This window comes from Panthera tigris, chromosome B3 (genome assembly GCF_018350195.1).
Source record: "Panthera tigris isolate Pti1 chromosome B3, P.tigris_Pti1_mat1.1, whole genome shotgun sequence".
Classification (NCBI taxonomy): Eukaryota; Metazoa; Chordata; class Mammalia; order Carnivora; family Felidae; genus Panthera; species Panthera tigris.
Genome location: NC_056665.1, coordinates 133,120,449 through 133,136,213, shown reverse-complemented (window position 1 = coordinate 133,136,213; position 15,765 = coordinate 133,120,449). Strand labels below are relative to the sequence as shown.

Here is a 15,765-nt window from a genome sequence, read left to right as displayed (position 1 = left end):
TAGCTGCCGTCACAACAGAAGTCCCACCAGAGGGGAGGCTTAGGTGTCTCTGTCCAAAAGTCTTGGAGGTGCCAGTTTGGCTTGAGTGGCCCAGGAGGGGCTGCAGATCTGGTCCTCAGCCCATGTCCACTTCCTCCAGGGACAGCCTTGCCTTCAGGCCCCTGGCTCCCTGGTGCCGGCAAAGTCCTCCGTCTCTCCGACGCATGCCGTGGCGGGTAGGAGCACAGGCTGTGGGCCAGACCGACCTGGACTTGGCCAGCAGTGGCCTTAAACATGATCCTCGTTTCTTCGATCTTTGGGGGCTCCTCATTTATTCGTTCTGCACTGAATACGGCCCTGCCTGCTCGGCGTCGAGCCTGCCAAAGCAGAGACGACCCACAGCTTGCCCAGCCCCTGCCCTCCGGCCTTTCAGAGCGAGACCTAGTTGGGGAGCTGGGACGGAGATAAGCCACCTTGACTGACGTAGCACCTGTCGCATAGGACGGTTAGGAAAGCATTTGGCAATCAGTAACACGCAGCGTGTTGACTATCACACTTTGCCCATTAAAGATTAATAGAGCCTATGGGGCGCCTGGGTGGCTCGGTGGGTTGAGCGTCGGACTTTGGCCCAGGTCGCGATCTCACAGCTCGTGGGTTTGAGCCCCGCATCGGGCTCTGTGCTGACAGCTCGGAGCCTGGAGCCTGCTTCGGATTCTGTGTCTCCCTCTCTCTCTCTCTCTCTGCCCCTCCCCAGCTCGTGCTTGCACTCTGTCTCTGTCAAAAATAAACTTAAAAAAGAAAAAAAACTTAAAGATTAATAGAGCCTAGTGGATCCATGCATTTGTCCTTGCAGGTTTACCTGTATTTTTGGAGGAACCTCCTGACAATACTGCCCTAAGCTCCCGCCCTCACCCCCACCCCTACCCCCACCCCCCTGCAGTGATTTAATGGTGGAGGGTCTGACCCAGGATGGGACAGAAAACTCTTTAAATACTCCAGTCCCACCCCAGACACCAGACTTCCTCCCACCCCCCGGCCTTGGTGCTTCCAGCAGCCTCTGCAAAACCCAGGCTGGCTCGAACACAGCAAGGGCACCTGCTGGTCTCTGCTCCAGAAGTCAAGAGCAGCGGCCCCGGGGTGGAGTCTGCAGCAGCAGCCTGGCGCGGCATGAAAAGCACAAGGGAGCTGTTCACCCCCATCCTGCTGCTGACCCTTTGATTTCCAAAGCATCCTCCCCGGAAAGAGTGATAGGCACACGGAGACTGCGGCTTGACCCCCGAACCAGAGCTGAGCTGCAGGACTGCTTTTTAGTGGTGGCTCGGCATTGAGAAGGATGCTTTCCTGCAGGGACATTATCTCTCTGTGCCCATACTCCTACAGGGACAAGCAGTGAGCCCAGCAAAGGGCCATCTTGGCACTTGCACAGAGCACCATGGGGATGTCTGAAATAGTGGCTTTTGTCCTGCCTCTTTGCTATTGGTCACCTGATCCAGGGCTCCGAGTGCTCTCCAGAGCGAGGGCTGTAGCAGGACGCCTTGGGCACTAGAGCCCACGCAGAGCTCCTACACGGGTGCCCACGGCATGTGGCAAGGTCTTTAGTCCTTGGGCATCAATTATCTCACACACACACACACAAGACATGAGTGAGGAAGATGCTAACCGTCCTCAAATTAGCCAAGTCCATTTTGTCTCATTTGAAATAACAGATTTAATTTAATCTCTCACTTCCAATTTGGTGTGGCACCAAGAGCTTATTTGTACAGAACACGTGATTATAATAATCACAAGCTTGGGAGGCTGTCTTCACTTGTGTCCAAGAAAAGGGACAAGTAAGTTACCTCTCAGTGATTCCCCTCTTCTCAGAAGGCCGGCCCAGCTGGCTCCCACGGTGGCTCAGGAACCCCAGGGCTGGGAAAGGTGGAAGCCTGTTTGCACAACCTCCAAGAGAAGAGAAGGGGCTGGTATTAAGAGAAGGCACGGACCACGTGAGTTCCCACCTCGGCCTGCAGTGGTGTCTTAGGGCTTAGGGAGCGATTGCTCGATCTGGTTAGGATTTTCACTGGGCCCCGAGCTTTGAGAGCAGACTTGACCTCCTGTGTGTCGCCGGAACGTGGCTGGGATCTGGACAGTCACTCAGTGGGGTTTTGGATGTTGACATGGGAGAGAAGGCGGGTTGTTGTGGTAATGAAATATGTCACTCATGGAGAGCTCTGTCTCCTACCAGCCTGAGTGCTGGGAGCCGGACCCGTGCCTCTGGGTAGTGCTGCCTAAGCGGGGCAGTGTGGCCCGGGCTCTTGGGGGAATGGTGATCTGCAGGGCTTTGAGCAGATGGACTTGAACTCCAGCAGGAGGGGCCAGACCAGGAATGACTACGGTTGGAGAGGGGGAAGAAGGCTAGGGGAGGCATCCTGCAGAAATGGGTGGGCTTTTAGACCAGCCTGGCTGAACCAAGAGGTCTGTCCTAGGAGGAAGTTGGATCCAGCCGTGGTGAGAACAGTTAAACTCGAGCCTCACGAGTTAAGCCTTTGATGGTTGGAGGAGAGAGGAGGCAGGGCCTAAAGAAAAGGGTGTCGGGATTCTAGTGCATAAGAGCACGGCAAAGCCAGGGAAGGCCTCTCCCAGCACACCAGGGCTTGGGTGGCATGTCATTCCTGACAGCCAGGCGTGTCCAGGTCCCAGCCCACCTCTGGCCAACCTGCCGGCGACGCTGGCCCCAAGCAATGGCTCAGACCCCAGCTGGAGCTTGTCCTGGTTGATCCCATTATGTGACTGATTTCTGAGCTGCTCTTGGCTTGCTGGGGCACTGGGCAGAGGCTGATTTTTCATTCCCTTGCCAAGCCTGAGCTGGCAGCCCCTGGCAAGCTTCTGATGTCTCCCTGAGCAGCTCCAGCTTTAGGAATTAATTCCACTAAACAGATTGCTCAGGAAGCCTCAAGGTCATCTGGAAAGGGTAGCCTGTTCCTACATTAGGAATATAAGTCCAGGTACACGGGCTGGAAATTTCCAAGCCCACAAGACCTGTGTGACACTGGACAACATGAAGACTCTTAGCTTCCCACCACTGCGGGTGATAGGTCAGATTAGCCCATTGGCTGGTTCTTTGCAAGCATTTGGGAGTGGGGAGACGTGTCCCCTGCCTTAGACCCTGGAGCCCCCATGGTAGGCTATACCCAGATACAACAGCCTGCCAATTTCTAAACAAAATTCCCAGTTAAAAGGACTGGTGACCTTGTCCCCACTCAAACAGGGTGGGGGTAGGTCACTGCTGCTGAGTGCAGTGGTCTCTGGGTCTTGCTGGGCCAAGGCCCTGGTCGTTCTGGGTCTTCACGTCTCATTGACCCCCAGTCCTTTGGCACCCATGTCCATGCCAAGCCTCAAGATCACAGCTAGCCTCTGGGCCACCAAAGGGAGGCAAGGAGCTGTCCTCGTCCTTGAGTGAATATATAGGATACTGCCAAGCAGCAACCCGAGCTGGAGAAAAGCTGGGCTGGAGAGGAACCATCTCCTGGCCATAACCACGGGGAGGAGTGACAGAGCCAGTGATCGATCAATGGTTGGAGAAGTGAAAAGGAGACCCAGTGCGGCAGATGCCCATTTGCCATGGCTCAGATGTAACTAGGTCAGTGCCCAGGGGGCTCCAGGCTCATCTCTTAAAGCGACAGAGGCAGCAGTGAGCAGGCGGGCCGGCTGGGAAGGTGTGCAGGGAGCATGGGGGCTTTGGCCTCCGGCAGACCTGGGCCGGCCCGCAGCTCCTTATCCATTGGCCCTGGGACCTTGGGCAAGACTCTTGGCCTTTCTGAACCTTGTCTCTGTATCTATAAAGCGGTGGTAATGTAAGACGAGCCAAGTACAAGTGCCTAGCATCGTGCCTGATGCGGAGAAAACATTCCGCGTAGAGGAAGAAAGCAGAGCCTGTCGGGACCCAGACCATATGCTCGGCCTGCCGCCAGGTAACCAGGGACGCCTCTTTCCATCTTACCCGGTGGCTTGTCCCTCCTTACTCATCTGCCCGGCACACGCAGTGCGTGTCTCCCTGCCTGGGAGGGCCACTCAGAAAAAGGTGGTGTGTATTCAGTAATTTGATGCACTGAGAGAGAGTATGACAGGGTCACTTGGGTAAAATTCATGCCACTGCTTGCTGCCTCCACCCGGACCCCCTCCCTCCTCTCACGGCTCTGTTGGTTAAATCGGAATGTTCTAGAGTGAGCTCAAGCTGATAACCTCGCCCGGAAGGAATGAAGGCAGGAGCTCGTTGGCCCTCACATCCTGCTGCCTGCAAGCCGGGGAGGGCCTCTCGTCCTTTCCGCCTGGACCTCCAAGATTGAGAAGTGTGGGTGTCGAGCTGCCCCAGTGTCTCTGAAGGAGGGCCAGAGGGAGGATGCCCCACGCCCCCCCACCCCAGGAGGTGGAGGTGGCCGCTTGTAGCCCCGCCCCGGACTCCGCATCCGAATGGATGTCAGGCAGGCCCTGAGAGTTAGGATGCGGGTTGTAGTCCAGCTCTGCAGCAGCTGGCTGTGCGCCTGGGGCAGGAGACGCAGCCGTGGGAGCCATAGTTCTCACCCGCAAAACGGGAGGAGTACCTAATGCGTGGGGAGATTTCCTCCTCCGCTGCAGGACCTTTGTCCACCGCGGTCGAAGCCGGCCTTGCAGCCAGGTGCAGACATGTCCCGGCCATGCCCGTGCGAAACCACTTCGGGGTCCCCGGGTGGATTAAGTGAACTAATGAACATGAGCACTTGGAATGGTGCCTGGTGTATCAAAAACACTGAAAGCCCTTGCTACTGTTATCACTGTTAATCATCCTGCCAGGAAGCTGGGTCCATGCTGAACCGCTACCCCTGCTCTCAGCACATGGTTCCCTTGCCCGCTCCTAGGTGGGTGGAGGATGGGGCTCTGGGGAGACAGCTGGGAAGCTCTCACCGGCGGCCTCTGCAAAACTGACCCTGACCAGCCTTGGGAAGGCGGCTGAAACCTGCAGTTTGCGCTGGAGGACGGGAAGGCCTGTAGTCTGAGGAGAGAAGAATTTCAGAAGCCAAGGTGAAATCCTAACTGCAAGGACTGACTTCCGGCCACCTCTCGTGTCCTAAAGCATCAGAGGGAGCCACCTGTCTGCCCGGCCCTGGCCACCCTCTCAGAGCCTCAGCTCTGACGGATCCCATTTAGGACGTGGACTCCAGCAGAGACGTAATTAAAGCACATATCGAAGTTAATAAGAAAGGGAATGTATAGTGTTTCCTTTCAATTTTCCTCCCAGAGAGAGTCGAGCTGACAGTGAGGTCTGCTGTACCCTGGCCAGGGGAGGACAGCCTCTGTCTGCTGGAGGCCTTCTCCTCCTCGCTCTGGAAGGCAGTTCAGGAAGCCGGAGCTGGGGGCACGGAGAGTACCCCTCCACAGTATCTCGCACTGCCCTGGGGTTGTGGGTCGCCTTGGCCGTCGCCCCACTGACCTTGGCCTCTGCCAGAATCATCCTCACAGCTCCTGCGCTGGGTACTCTTAAGTGCGGGTGATTCTCGGAAGCAAGGCTGCTTTCCAGGCCCTCAGACGCCACCTCCAGGGCCACACGCCCTGGGGGAGAGGCCAGCCCTAGCAGCCCACAGGACCTGGACACTGCCCACGGAGGCGCCTTCCTCACAGCCTGTCTCGGAGGCCAGAGCTCTTCAGAGTGGGCCCCACCTGGTTCCCCGATGCTCACGTTGTCTGTGGCCTATGGCTCAGGCCACAGCCAGCCCCCTGGAAGGCGCGTTTATGCCCCCTCCCCAGCAGGTTCTGCTGGCCCTCGCCCCTTGGTGACGCATATGCTCGAGAACACTGGGGGTGCCTCATCGGTTCTGCGCGTGAACCACAAAAAGGTAGAGCAAGGCTTTACCGGGAAATTTAGGAAGAGATACGCGGGACCAGCCGACCATGCCATGTTCTTGGTTGGGAAAACCCAACACGGTAGATGTCGGGCTTCTCCACACACACCTAGAAGGTTAACGCAAGCACGATTCAACTCCCGAAGAGAATGAACAAGATGATTGTTAAGTTCATCGGGCACGGTCGTGCAAATACTCAAAAGCAAAGGGAAGGAGGAGAGGCTCTCGTCCCCACCCCCGCCATTAAAACATGATGTAACAGCAATCTTAACAGCACAGTACTGATGCAAAGGCAGGAGGGGGTTGTTGTGGCTCACTGGAAAGTTGTAGAAGGCCCCGTGTTTCATGTAATAATTCACTTCATGACGGGCAGTGCCTCACGGGAGGGACGTGGAGGGAGGGGTAGCTAGTTTGTGTCCGGCAGAGAAGAAGAAATCCAGGTACGTTCCTGTCTGCCAAGATAAAGCAGACAACTACTTAACAAAGCGGGATTGAACGCGCGTCAGTTCTTTGAAAGTATAACTTTCAGAGCTTTGAAGTGACCAAAAAATGAAACAAAACCCACTAAAGTTCAACAAATCCAACTTAAAAAACTAAAAACTTTTGTTCAAAGAAAAAAATCTCAAAAGTTAAAGAACAATCTAGACAAGTATGCTAGCAGATGAATAGCAGTCTTCTAAAAGACTTGTAAACAAAAGCATGGAAAATCTTTAACCTCAGTTGTTGGGGTTTTTTTATTTTTATTTTTTTGAGAGAGGGAGAGAGAGCAGGGGAAGGGGCAGAGGGAGAGAGAGAATCTTAAGCAGGCTCAGTGCATGCGCAGTGCAGAGCCCAACACGGGGCTTGACCCCATGACCCTGGGATCATGACCAGAGCCAAAAATCAAGAGTCAGGTGTTCAACTGACTGAGCCACCCAGGAGCCCCAACCTCAACTGTTACTAAAGAAATGCAGGTTTTACTAAGGACAGACGTTCTGCACTTATGAAATTACCAAACATGAAGAGTAATGATAGTGGGGGACAGGGGACCAAGCACTGGAATTCTGCGGATGGGTGAGAAAGTGACACGGCCTGGGGCACCTGAGTGGCTCAGTCGGTTAAGCGTCCAACTCTGGCTCAGGTCATGATCTCACAGTTGGTGAGTTCAAGCCCTGCATAGGGTTCTGTGTTGACAGCTCGGAACCTGGAGCCTGCTTTGGATTCTGTGTGTGTGTCTCTCTCTCTCAAAAATAAACATTTAAAAAAATTTTTAATTATAAAAAAAAAAGAAAGTGACCCTTTAGGCATATAATTTGCAGAGTATTTGGAGAACTCAAAAAGAGTCACATCCTCTAACCCGGTCAAGGTCACTTTGCGGAAATTTGCTGTAAAGGAAGAGTCTCCAAATTGCTATCAAGCTGGTTCCACTGAGCCCCTTCCAGGGCTGCTGCGAGGAGCCCACAGAGGCTGCTGCCCCCACCCCAGCGTCCCCCCCAGAAAATGTGGGTATTCTCAGTAAGGTTCCATTTACCCACAGGTTAGCAGGACTGTAGAAAAGATTTGAGATCTGCCATTCTGTAAGAACCAGAGGCGCTGTCTGGAAAGACCATCGCAGCATGATTTATAATAGCAAAGGGAGGGGCACCTGGGTGGCTCAGTCTGTTGAGCGTCTGACTCTTGAGTCCAGAGTGGTGGGATCGAGCCCTGTGTGGGGCTCCGTGTGGGCAGGGAGCCTGCCAAAGATTCTCTCTCACACCTGCTCTCTGCCCCTCTATACAAATAGAATAAAGTAAAAAAAAAAAAAAAAAAAAATAGAGAAAGTGGGCACAATTTCAGCGTGTTCCCCGTGAGGGAGAGATTGAGCAAAGAGAATATATCATCGGATGAAAGAATACAAAAACATCGGTCATCGAGATGCATAACTTAGAAACACGGTCATGGTCAAATATTTGGGGACCAACCCCTACGTCCTAATTAAAACTGTGTAAAATGGCAGGCGGGCTTGCGATGAGCAGGGGACAACGAAGGCAGGGGCTTGTTTATGGTAGGGAGACTGAGAGCAATAAAAAAAGGTCTGTTCTAGTCACCACCATAAGTAATGCCACAAATGACATTTCTTCAGGTTAGAAAACCTGTTATGTATCAGCCAGTACACCCGGGATGGCCCCCTGGGTCAGTACAGACTGGCCTCTCAGATTGGTTCGCTCCTGGGGGTTAAGTAGTAAGATGAACCGTGTGGAACTGCCTTTTGTATCTTTCAAAAAACGGCTGTACGTAGGCAACTACATACAGTTCGAGCAACTCTTTGGATCATTGCCCCTGAGTGCGGGAAGGGTTCGAACTTGCCGGGTGCCCAGCCCGGTGGAGATTCACGCCAGCCTCCCAGAAACGTGCAGAAACTCCAGGACGGCTAAGAGCCTAGAGCTGCAGAGACTCTCTCTCTGACTGTCTGTCTGTCTGTCTCTCTCTGATGCCTGCAGGCCCTGATTCTTCATCAGCTGGGCCGCTACAGTCTGGCAGAGAAAATCCTCCGGGACGCGGTGCAGGTGAACTCGACGGCCCACGAGGTCTGGAACGGGCTGGGCGAGGTCCTTCAAGCTCAGGGCAATGACGCGGCGGCCACCGAGTGCTTCCTGACAGCCCTGGAGCTGGAGGCCAGCAGCCCCGCCGTGCCCTTCACCATCATCCCCCGGGTGCTCTGAGCAGGCCCCTGCCAGCCTCACTGCCGCTCGGGCCCAGGAGGCCCCGCCTGGGGCGCCCCGTGCCGAGGCCGTGGCTGAACATGCGATTGACCACAGTGAACTCACCAAACAAGCCCCGGATCGTCGCTCTCCCCACGTGCATTTCTGTTGTTTTGGCCAGCCCAATGATAGTTTCCAAGCCCACCGACATTGTTCAAAATGGATTATGTGCCATGTTTTGTTAGCTGACATCCGAGTTTTAAGTAAAACAATAATGGAATGAATCAGCCAATGTAGAAGAATATATTCAAAGTTAAAGTTCACTGGCAGAGCAGATTATTTTTATCAGAGCTGTAAAGGAAACTCTCCTCCCCGTCACCACTCCTCCCCCAACCTCGGCCGGGAAACCAAATGTGAATTTTCTGGTTCCCACCTCAGTCCTAGTCCAAGCCAGGACACCAGCTGACAGTTTCTCGATTTTGTTGTCAGTAACTGTACCATGTGATGAATTCCTCTCCTCACTTAGAACAAAGCCTGAGTCCGAGAATATTTATATTTCACCAATATATGCCTGTTACAAGAGAAGGGAATAGGAGCTATTTAAGTTTAACTTTTTTATGTGAATTCAGAGTTTATTTATCGATGGAAATATGTACAAAGAAGCTTCAAATGGAATATTTACCGACATTCCTTATACATGACAGACACTTGGCTAAATGGGAAGATGATGTTAATAATAAAATGATTTTTAAATGGACCCGTGGTCTGTGGTGTTGACGAAAGCCCACAGGGCTGAGGGGCTAAGGCTCAGTTTGCGGGGCGGGAGGCCGTGTGCGCCCGGGACCCGCCCTGACCTTCCTGTGGAAATTCACCTTTCCCATCGCTCCCCTGCTGTCTGGGATTGGAGCATGGGACTCGGGCCTAGCAATTGATGTCTGCATTCACGGGCGCACAGGATCAGGAATAAAGTGACCCGATTAAGGCAGGAGGTGTGAAGAAAGGTTTTTACTCTCCATGCTGAGTGGTGTGGCTAGGACTTCAGCAACCCTCCTGCCACCATGGCGGGAGGGAGGGAGGGCAGAGAGGTGTTAGAGACAAATGTGAAGCCAGAGACTGACTCCCACAGGATGGATAACAGCAAGAGCCAGAGAGGACCTTCCAATCCCCCAGGGCTGCTCAGCCAAGCAGATATGGGGCAGCCCCGCCCTGCCGGGGCCCAAGAAAATGGGGGATGGGGGGCAGGGGCTGAGTTCCAGTCTCGAGGCCCCCCACCCAAGCTGAGCGCAGCCTTCCCGACTCACTGGGCAGGCAGGTGAGGGGGCAGCTGAGGTCTGGGGAGAGACCACAGACAGGGAGCCTGCCTGCCATTAGCAGAGCAGGTAAGCCCCCCAGCCTCAGCACTGGCATTGCCAGGGGGCATCTGGGGCTGTGGATGGACAAAAATCATGGAATTTTCAACACTAGATACAGGCAGGAAGGGGCAGGTATCCAGTGGGGTAGCAGCTCACCCCGGCTGGAGAGTCAGGGCCCAGCCCTGCCATCCTGTGCAGGAGTGTAGGGAGAGGCCTGCCCAGATCAGGACCAGGAAGGCAGGAGCCGGGACTACCCAAAAATAATGGTCCAGGGACCATACCGGCCATTATCTCCCAAGCCAGCCCTGTGCCAGGCCCTTGCCTCGGAAAATCCCTAAGACGTCAGGCTGTGCAAGGGCACTAGTGATGGATCCTGTCTGCCTGCCCCCCATCCATCCCCTCCCCAGGGTCCCATCTCCCTCGGGAGAACCCCCTCCCCACTCTCCATCCACGTGGCTCAAAGGCAAGCACATGGGCCCCGCCTTGCCAGGCAGCCCCCAATTTTAGTGGTTCACGTTTGGGCCTGTGGTCCAAGCTTGACCAATGGGAACGGGAGGCCCACCTAGGATTTGTGTTACGGAAATAGAAAAAAACCCTCTTTCTGTTGCGTTTGATGTCCTGAAGGGATGCCAGCCTGGGGTTGCTGCTGGCCACAAGCACCGTGTGGGACGGCCTGCCTGAGAGTGATGCCAACTCAGGAGGAGAAAGGAGACAGGGACCGGATCCCAGACTCATAGCTGGAGCACCGGAGCCCCAGACTTTTCCATCACGGGAACCTATGCATTTCCCTGTTTTGCTTGTGCAAGCAGAGCGCGTTTCCGTGAGGGACTGTCACTGTCCACCCCCATTAGGGAACTCTTTTCAAACCCCTTGGTCCTCTTCCTTAATCTCACCTGCTCCCCACCCCCCATTTTACCTGTCAATGAGGCCGGTCATTTCTACCCGGATCATATGTCCATTCTCCCTCCCCACCTGCCCCATCAGCCGGCCCCACCACCTCTGACTGGACCACTGCAGTGTCCTCGCTGCTCCTCCCTTGTGCCCTGCAATCCGTTCTCTGAGGGTCCTTTATAGGGTGAGGGTTGGATCAGGCCTCTGCCCACTTCATCCCGCTCCATGGCTAATCCCACTCTTTCTTGGAACCAGGCCCCGAGCGCCTGCGGCCTGGCCCTGCTGTCCCCTCCTGCTCCCCATTAGTCTCTCGCTGCTCCGGCCCTGGTCCTCTAGCCTGCAGGGCTTTCCCAACCAATGGCCTTCATTCACTCATTCATTCATTCATTCACTCACTCATTAACAGACCAGGGAGCAGAAGCTGAGTGGGTGAGACACCAGCCTGGGGTCATGTGAACACTACCCGGCAGAACCCAGATTGAGGGGCGCCTGGGTGGCTCAGTCGGTTGGGCGGCCGACTTCGGCTCAGGTCACGATCTCGCGGTCCATGAGTTCGAGCCCCGCGTCGGGCTCTGTGCTGACAGCTCGGAGCCTGGAGCCTGTTTCAGATTCTGTGTCTCCCTCTCTCTGACCCTCCCCCGTTCATGCTCTCTCTCTCTCTCTGTCTCAAAAATAAATAAACATAAAAAAAAAAAAAAAAAAAAAAAACACCCAGATTGAGATCCAGGCCTGAGGGATAAACCTTTGAAAGGTGCCTATGGCTGCCCAGCTGAGGAAAAGTGAGATGTGGCAGTTGCCGTGTTCGATTTATTCCCCTTCCCTGGTCTCAGTCTTCCCATCTGTAAAATTCCTTCATTCATCCCTCCATCCAACAAATATCTGTAAAGTGCTCACAACACCGGAACACCTATTGTAGGCACAGAGGGTAAGCAGCACACATAAACGGCACTTACGTTTTCATGGAAGAAAAGAGAGAAATATATAATCTGGTGTATGCACCATATACACACAGTGACACAGGTATGCAGGGGTGCAAGGGGGCATCAGAGTTACGGTTTATAGGAGATGGTTAGAAAAGCTTCTGATAAGGTGCCATTTGGCCAGAACAAGCCAGGTGGATCTGTGTGTGTCGGGGGGGGGGGGGGGAAGGGCATCCCGGGAAGCAGGAACAGCAAGTGCAAAAGCTCATAGGCAGACGGGGGACAGGGCGGTAAGGAGGAGAGGAAAAAGATGAGTCAGAGGGGCTTAACAGGGGCCAGATCATGCAGGGCCTTGTGGCCCACATCAAGGGTGCACATTAGCTTCCTGTGGCTGCTCTAAAAAAATTACCACAAGCTTAGCAGCTTAAAACAACACACATTTATTCTACCGTTTTGGAGGTCTGTGTTGGCAGGGTTGTGTTCTTTCCGAAGGCTCTAGAAGAGAATCCGTTTCTAGAGGCTGCCGTTTCTTGGGCTCGCGGCCCCACGTCACACCACGCTTGCTGCCACTGTCACGTCACCTTCTGCCTTCTGTCCTCGTGTGCCTCTCAAAAGGAGGGCCCTTGGGCCCACTTGGATAATCCAAGATAATCTCCCGTCTCAACATCCTCAATTTAATTCCATCTGCGAAGTCCCTCTTACTACGTAAGGTGACACAGTCACAGGTTACAGATTGCGACGCAGACCTCTTTGGGGGAGGAGAGACGTCACCCAGCCCACCCGAGTGGGAGACTATCAGGAGGGCGCTATGTTTCCTCCGGATGAACACGACGGTGGCGAGGCCGAGTGATCAGGTGTGGTTGGACTGAATATCTTGAAGACGGAGCCAAAAGGATGTGCTCACATGTAGAACCAGGGCTGCGGGGGGAAGAGAGAAGTGAGGGAGGATGGCAAAGGTTCGGTCCTGAACCACAGGATAAAGGGAGCTGACGGCCCCGAGGGGAGGGCAGGTTGGCGAGGCGGGAGGAAGGCAGGCGTTTGTTGTAGGCAGGTTGACTGTAAGACGCCCGTGAAGGCTCCAAGTGGGGAGCAGCCGGCTAGACAGGGCTGGCGCACAGGCGAGACTCCAAGATGAGGGCGTAAACGTGGGGGCATTAGTGAAGGGGGATGTGGTGGGGCCGCCTCAGGAGTGTAGACAGGAAGGGGAAAAGTCAGGGCTGAGCGCCAGGGCATGGCAAGGTTAACGGGTTGGGAAAATGGAGACGGACCGACAAAGAATGAGGAGAAGCAGCTGTGAGGGAGGAGAAGCAGGAGAGTGAGTCTCAGAGGCCAAGGAGGAAAGGTAGCCGGCTGTGTTCCGTGCCCAGAAGGCCAGTAGGCCAGGCCTAAGAACGGACCCCTGGGTTTGCCACCACGGAGGTTGGTGATGATCCTGACGAGAGCTGTGCTATGGATTGAGTCATGCCCCCGCCCCCATTTACAGTGGAGGCCCTACCCCCACAATGTGCCTGTATTTGGATATAGAGTCTAAGGAAGTAGTTAAGGTTAAATCAGGTCATAAGTGTGAGGCCCTGATCCAACAGGATGAGTGTCCCTGTAAGAGGAGACGCCAGAGAGCTCACACTGTCTCCCTCTCTCTCCACCGTGTGAGCATATGCGGCCAGAAGGCGGCCGTTCTCACCACAGGCAGAGGGTTCTCACCATGACCCAGATGGGCCAGAACCCTGGTCTTGGACTTCCAGCCTCCAGAACTGTCAGAAAATAGATTCCCGTGGCTAAGCCCCCTAGTCTGTGGTATTTCAGTTATGGCGGCCTGAGATAACTACGATAAGCTGTTTGGACAGAGTGGTAGGGTGGAGCCAGTTTGGAGCGGGTTCAAGAGCGGGAAGAGAGATTGGAGTGCAGACGTCTCTTTCAAGCATGTCACTGCCAAGGGACCCTGAGAAGGTGGGGGCACAGGTGGGCCGGGACTGTTTTTAAGATGGGCTCACGCTCAAGTTTGCAGACGGGACATGGATGGACTAGGAGAGCAGGGCCGGAAACTGCTGGAGCTGCGTCCCCGAGCAGCTGAGAGGCAGCCGGCTGCTTCAGCCAGGAGCCCAGGTGCTTTCCGTGGGTAGAGCACCCGACCCCTGATGCCGATGAGCCTCGGTGGTCCTCTTCCTGTGGCCCCCACCTCTCAGCAAGCTAGAGAGCAAGCTGAAGGTGAGGGTGAGGAGAAAACGTGGGCAATTGGAGGGGAAGGGGGTGTGAGGGGGCCAGGGAGGGAAGGAGGAAGAGGTGAGGGGAGAGAGGAGAGAGGAGGTTCTTCTTTACAAGGAGCCAGCCCCTGCCGGCAGAGAAGGATCTCGGGGACAGGGTCCTGCACACCCTCGGGACTGAGAGGGATGTGAGCTCAGATCTCCCCGGGTGAGAACCAAGGCTTCCCATGCCTGTGTCCTTACCTGTCTTATGGCCTAAAGGAGGGCACACGGATGGAAGTACTCCAGATGGTCGCTCAGAGCTCCCCTGTGGTCCCATGGTGGTCCCTGCCCTCTGCCCGGCACCCTCCACCCTGTCAGTGCGGCACCTGGGAACCTCCCGCCCCCACCCAGCCCAGCCAGTACCGACTAAACTGGGCCAGCAGCCCTTCCCCTGCACCCCTACCCTGCCCAGCCAGTACCTACTAAACTGGGCGGCGGGGAGAAGGGGATTCTGAGGGGCCCTGCTGTCCCCTCTCCCATCCCCACCCTCAGCCCTCCCCTGAGGATTGTGGGGGGGTGCCTGTCACTGCTCAGCTCCCCCTTTCCTCGTCCCCTCCTGTCTCCTTCCTGCTCTCCTCTCCCTGCTACCTCTCAGGGCCGGCAGGGTGGACGTCATCCAGTGGGGGGGCACCAGTTGAGCTGGAGGACCGGTGACTAGTACTCTCAGCCTTGAGTGCGGCGGCCGGCCTGTCAGCGGGCACTCTTGTCCTCCCCTGCCCTCCCTGCCCCTCTCTCGGTTCCTCTCTCTGTTCCCTCCTGCCACTCAGAGCCACACGCTGACCGCCAGTCGCCGAGACCTTGCTCAGGGCCAGCAGGCCCCCCGTGTCTCCCTGTGACAGGGAGTGGGGCCCCAGGAGGCTGGCCCTCTGTGCTATGCTGCTCCTGCCACCGGCCTTCCTCTCACACTTGTTCTCACTCATTTCCTGCCGCCCCCGCCCACGCTGCCGCTGGACGGGACCCGGAAAAGGACATCCTGCAAATGTCTCAGACAAGCATGGCCTCCTCCGGAAGGTCTTTTAGAGCCCATCTGGGACCCCATCCTCAAGGCCGTGCCCTGGGAGACCCATTCCAGCTCTATGCCTGCCTGGAGGTGACCCTGACTGAGTCACTGTCCCTCTCTGGGTTTCAGGGTCCAGCGGGGATGGATGGTGGCCTCACTTCTGGGCTGAGATGCGAGTCGGCAGGCCCCTGTAGGGATTATGGGGAGCTGGGCAGGGCACACTGCCCCCCGTGGGGCCTCCACATGGGGCTTTGGGGCCCCGCTATAGCAGGACCCCTCCTGGGGGTTCGGACCCTGAGTGGGGCTGGCTAAGGGGAAGTGACAGGCAGGTCACGGGGTGCCTTCTGCTGCAGGTCTGTCTGGAGCTAGGATCTCCAGCTGGCCAGTGGGCCACCCACTGCCTCCACAGCCCCCCTCCCTCCTCCATCTGCTGGTGGTTGGCCCCCGACCCCCTGAGGACAATAGCGTTTCCTGTGGGTCACACGGATCTGGCTGGAATCCCAGTTCTGCCCGGTCACATCACCTCTGACGGCAAAGGGTCGCAAGCTCCTGTCTCAAAGTGGCTTGACACTTCCCCTCACGGGGCTACCGGGCGTGTGAACGTAATCTTGATGGAACACGGTGCCTGGCCCCAGAGGTGCACCGCAAGGATATGCTTTCTTCCCTGCCAAGCACAGGGTGTGAGGGGAGCAGCCCTGAGACACACCAAGCGGCCCTGGGTGGGCAGGGAGGCATGTGCTGGCTCTCTTCCCCCCTCCCATACAAACCTTATGCAGCAGGGCCGGAGGCCACGCCACGATTCCCTCTGCGGATCGAGTCCCTCTCTGGGGACACCTGGGTAGCTCAGTCTACTAAGTGTCTAACT

The 15,765-nt window shown here is 55.7% G+C and overlaps 1 protein-coding gene and 1 long non-coding RNA gene across 8 annotated transcripts in view; one reads left to right on the top strand and one right to left on the bottom strand.

Moving 5' to 3' along the window:
- The window catches only part of TTC7B (tetratricopeptide repeat domain 7B), a 253,786-nt gene extending 244,535 nt beyond the window's left edge, over nt 1-9,251 (top strand). For all 7 annotated transcript variants that reach the window (XM_042990364.1, XM_042990375.1, XM_042990367.1 and 4 more), the window contains one exon: nt 8,294-9,251. In XM_042990364.1, coding sequence (XP_042846298.1) covers nt 8,294-8,515 — 222 coding nt within the window. In that variant the 3' untranslated portion in view covers nt 8,516-9,251. The remainder of the gene's footprint in view (nt 1-8,293) is intronic.
- A 2,831-nt stretch (nt 9,252-12,082) lies between these two features.
- On the bottom strand, nt 12,083-14,816 carry LOC122239691. The gene is made up of 3 exons (XR_006219052.1): nt 14,489-14,816; nt 14,102-14,113; nt 12,083-12,575 (listed from the first exon to the last, which is right to left on the bottom strand). It is a non-coding gene; the product is annotated as an uncharacterized LOC122239691 (long non-coding RNA).
- Nucleotides 14,817-15,765: the final 949 nt, after the last annotated feature.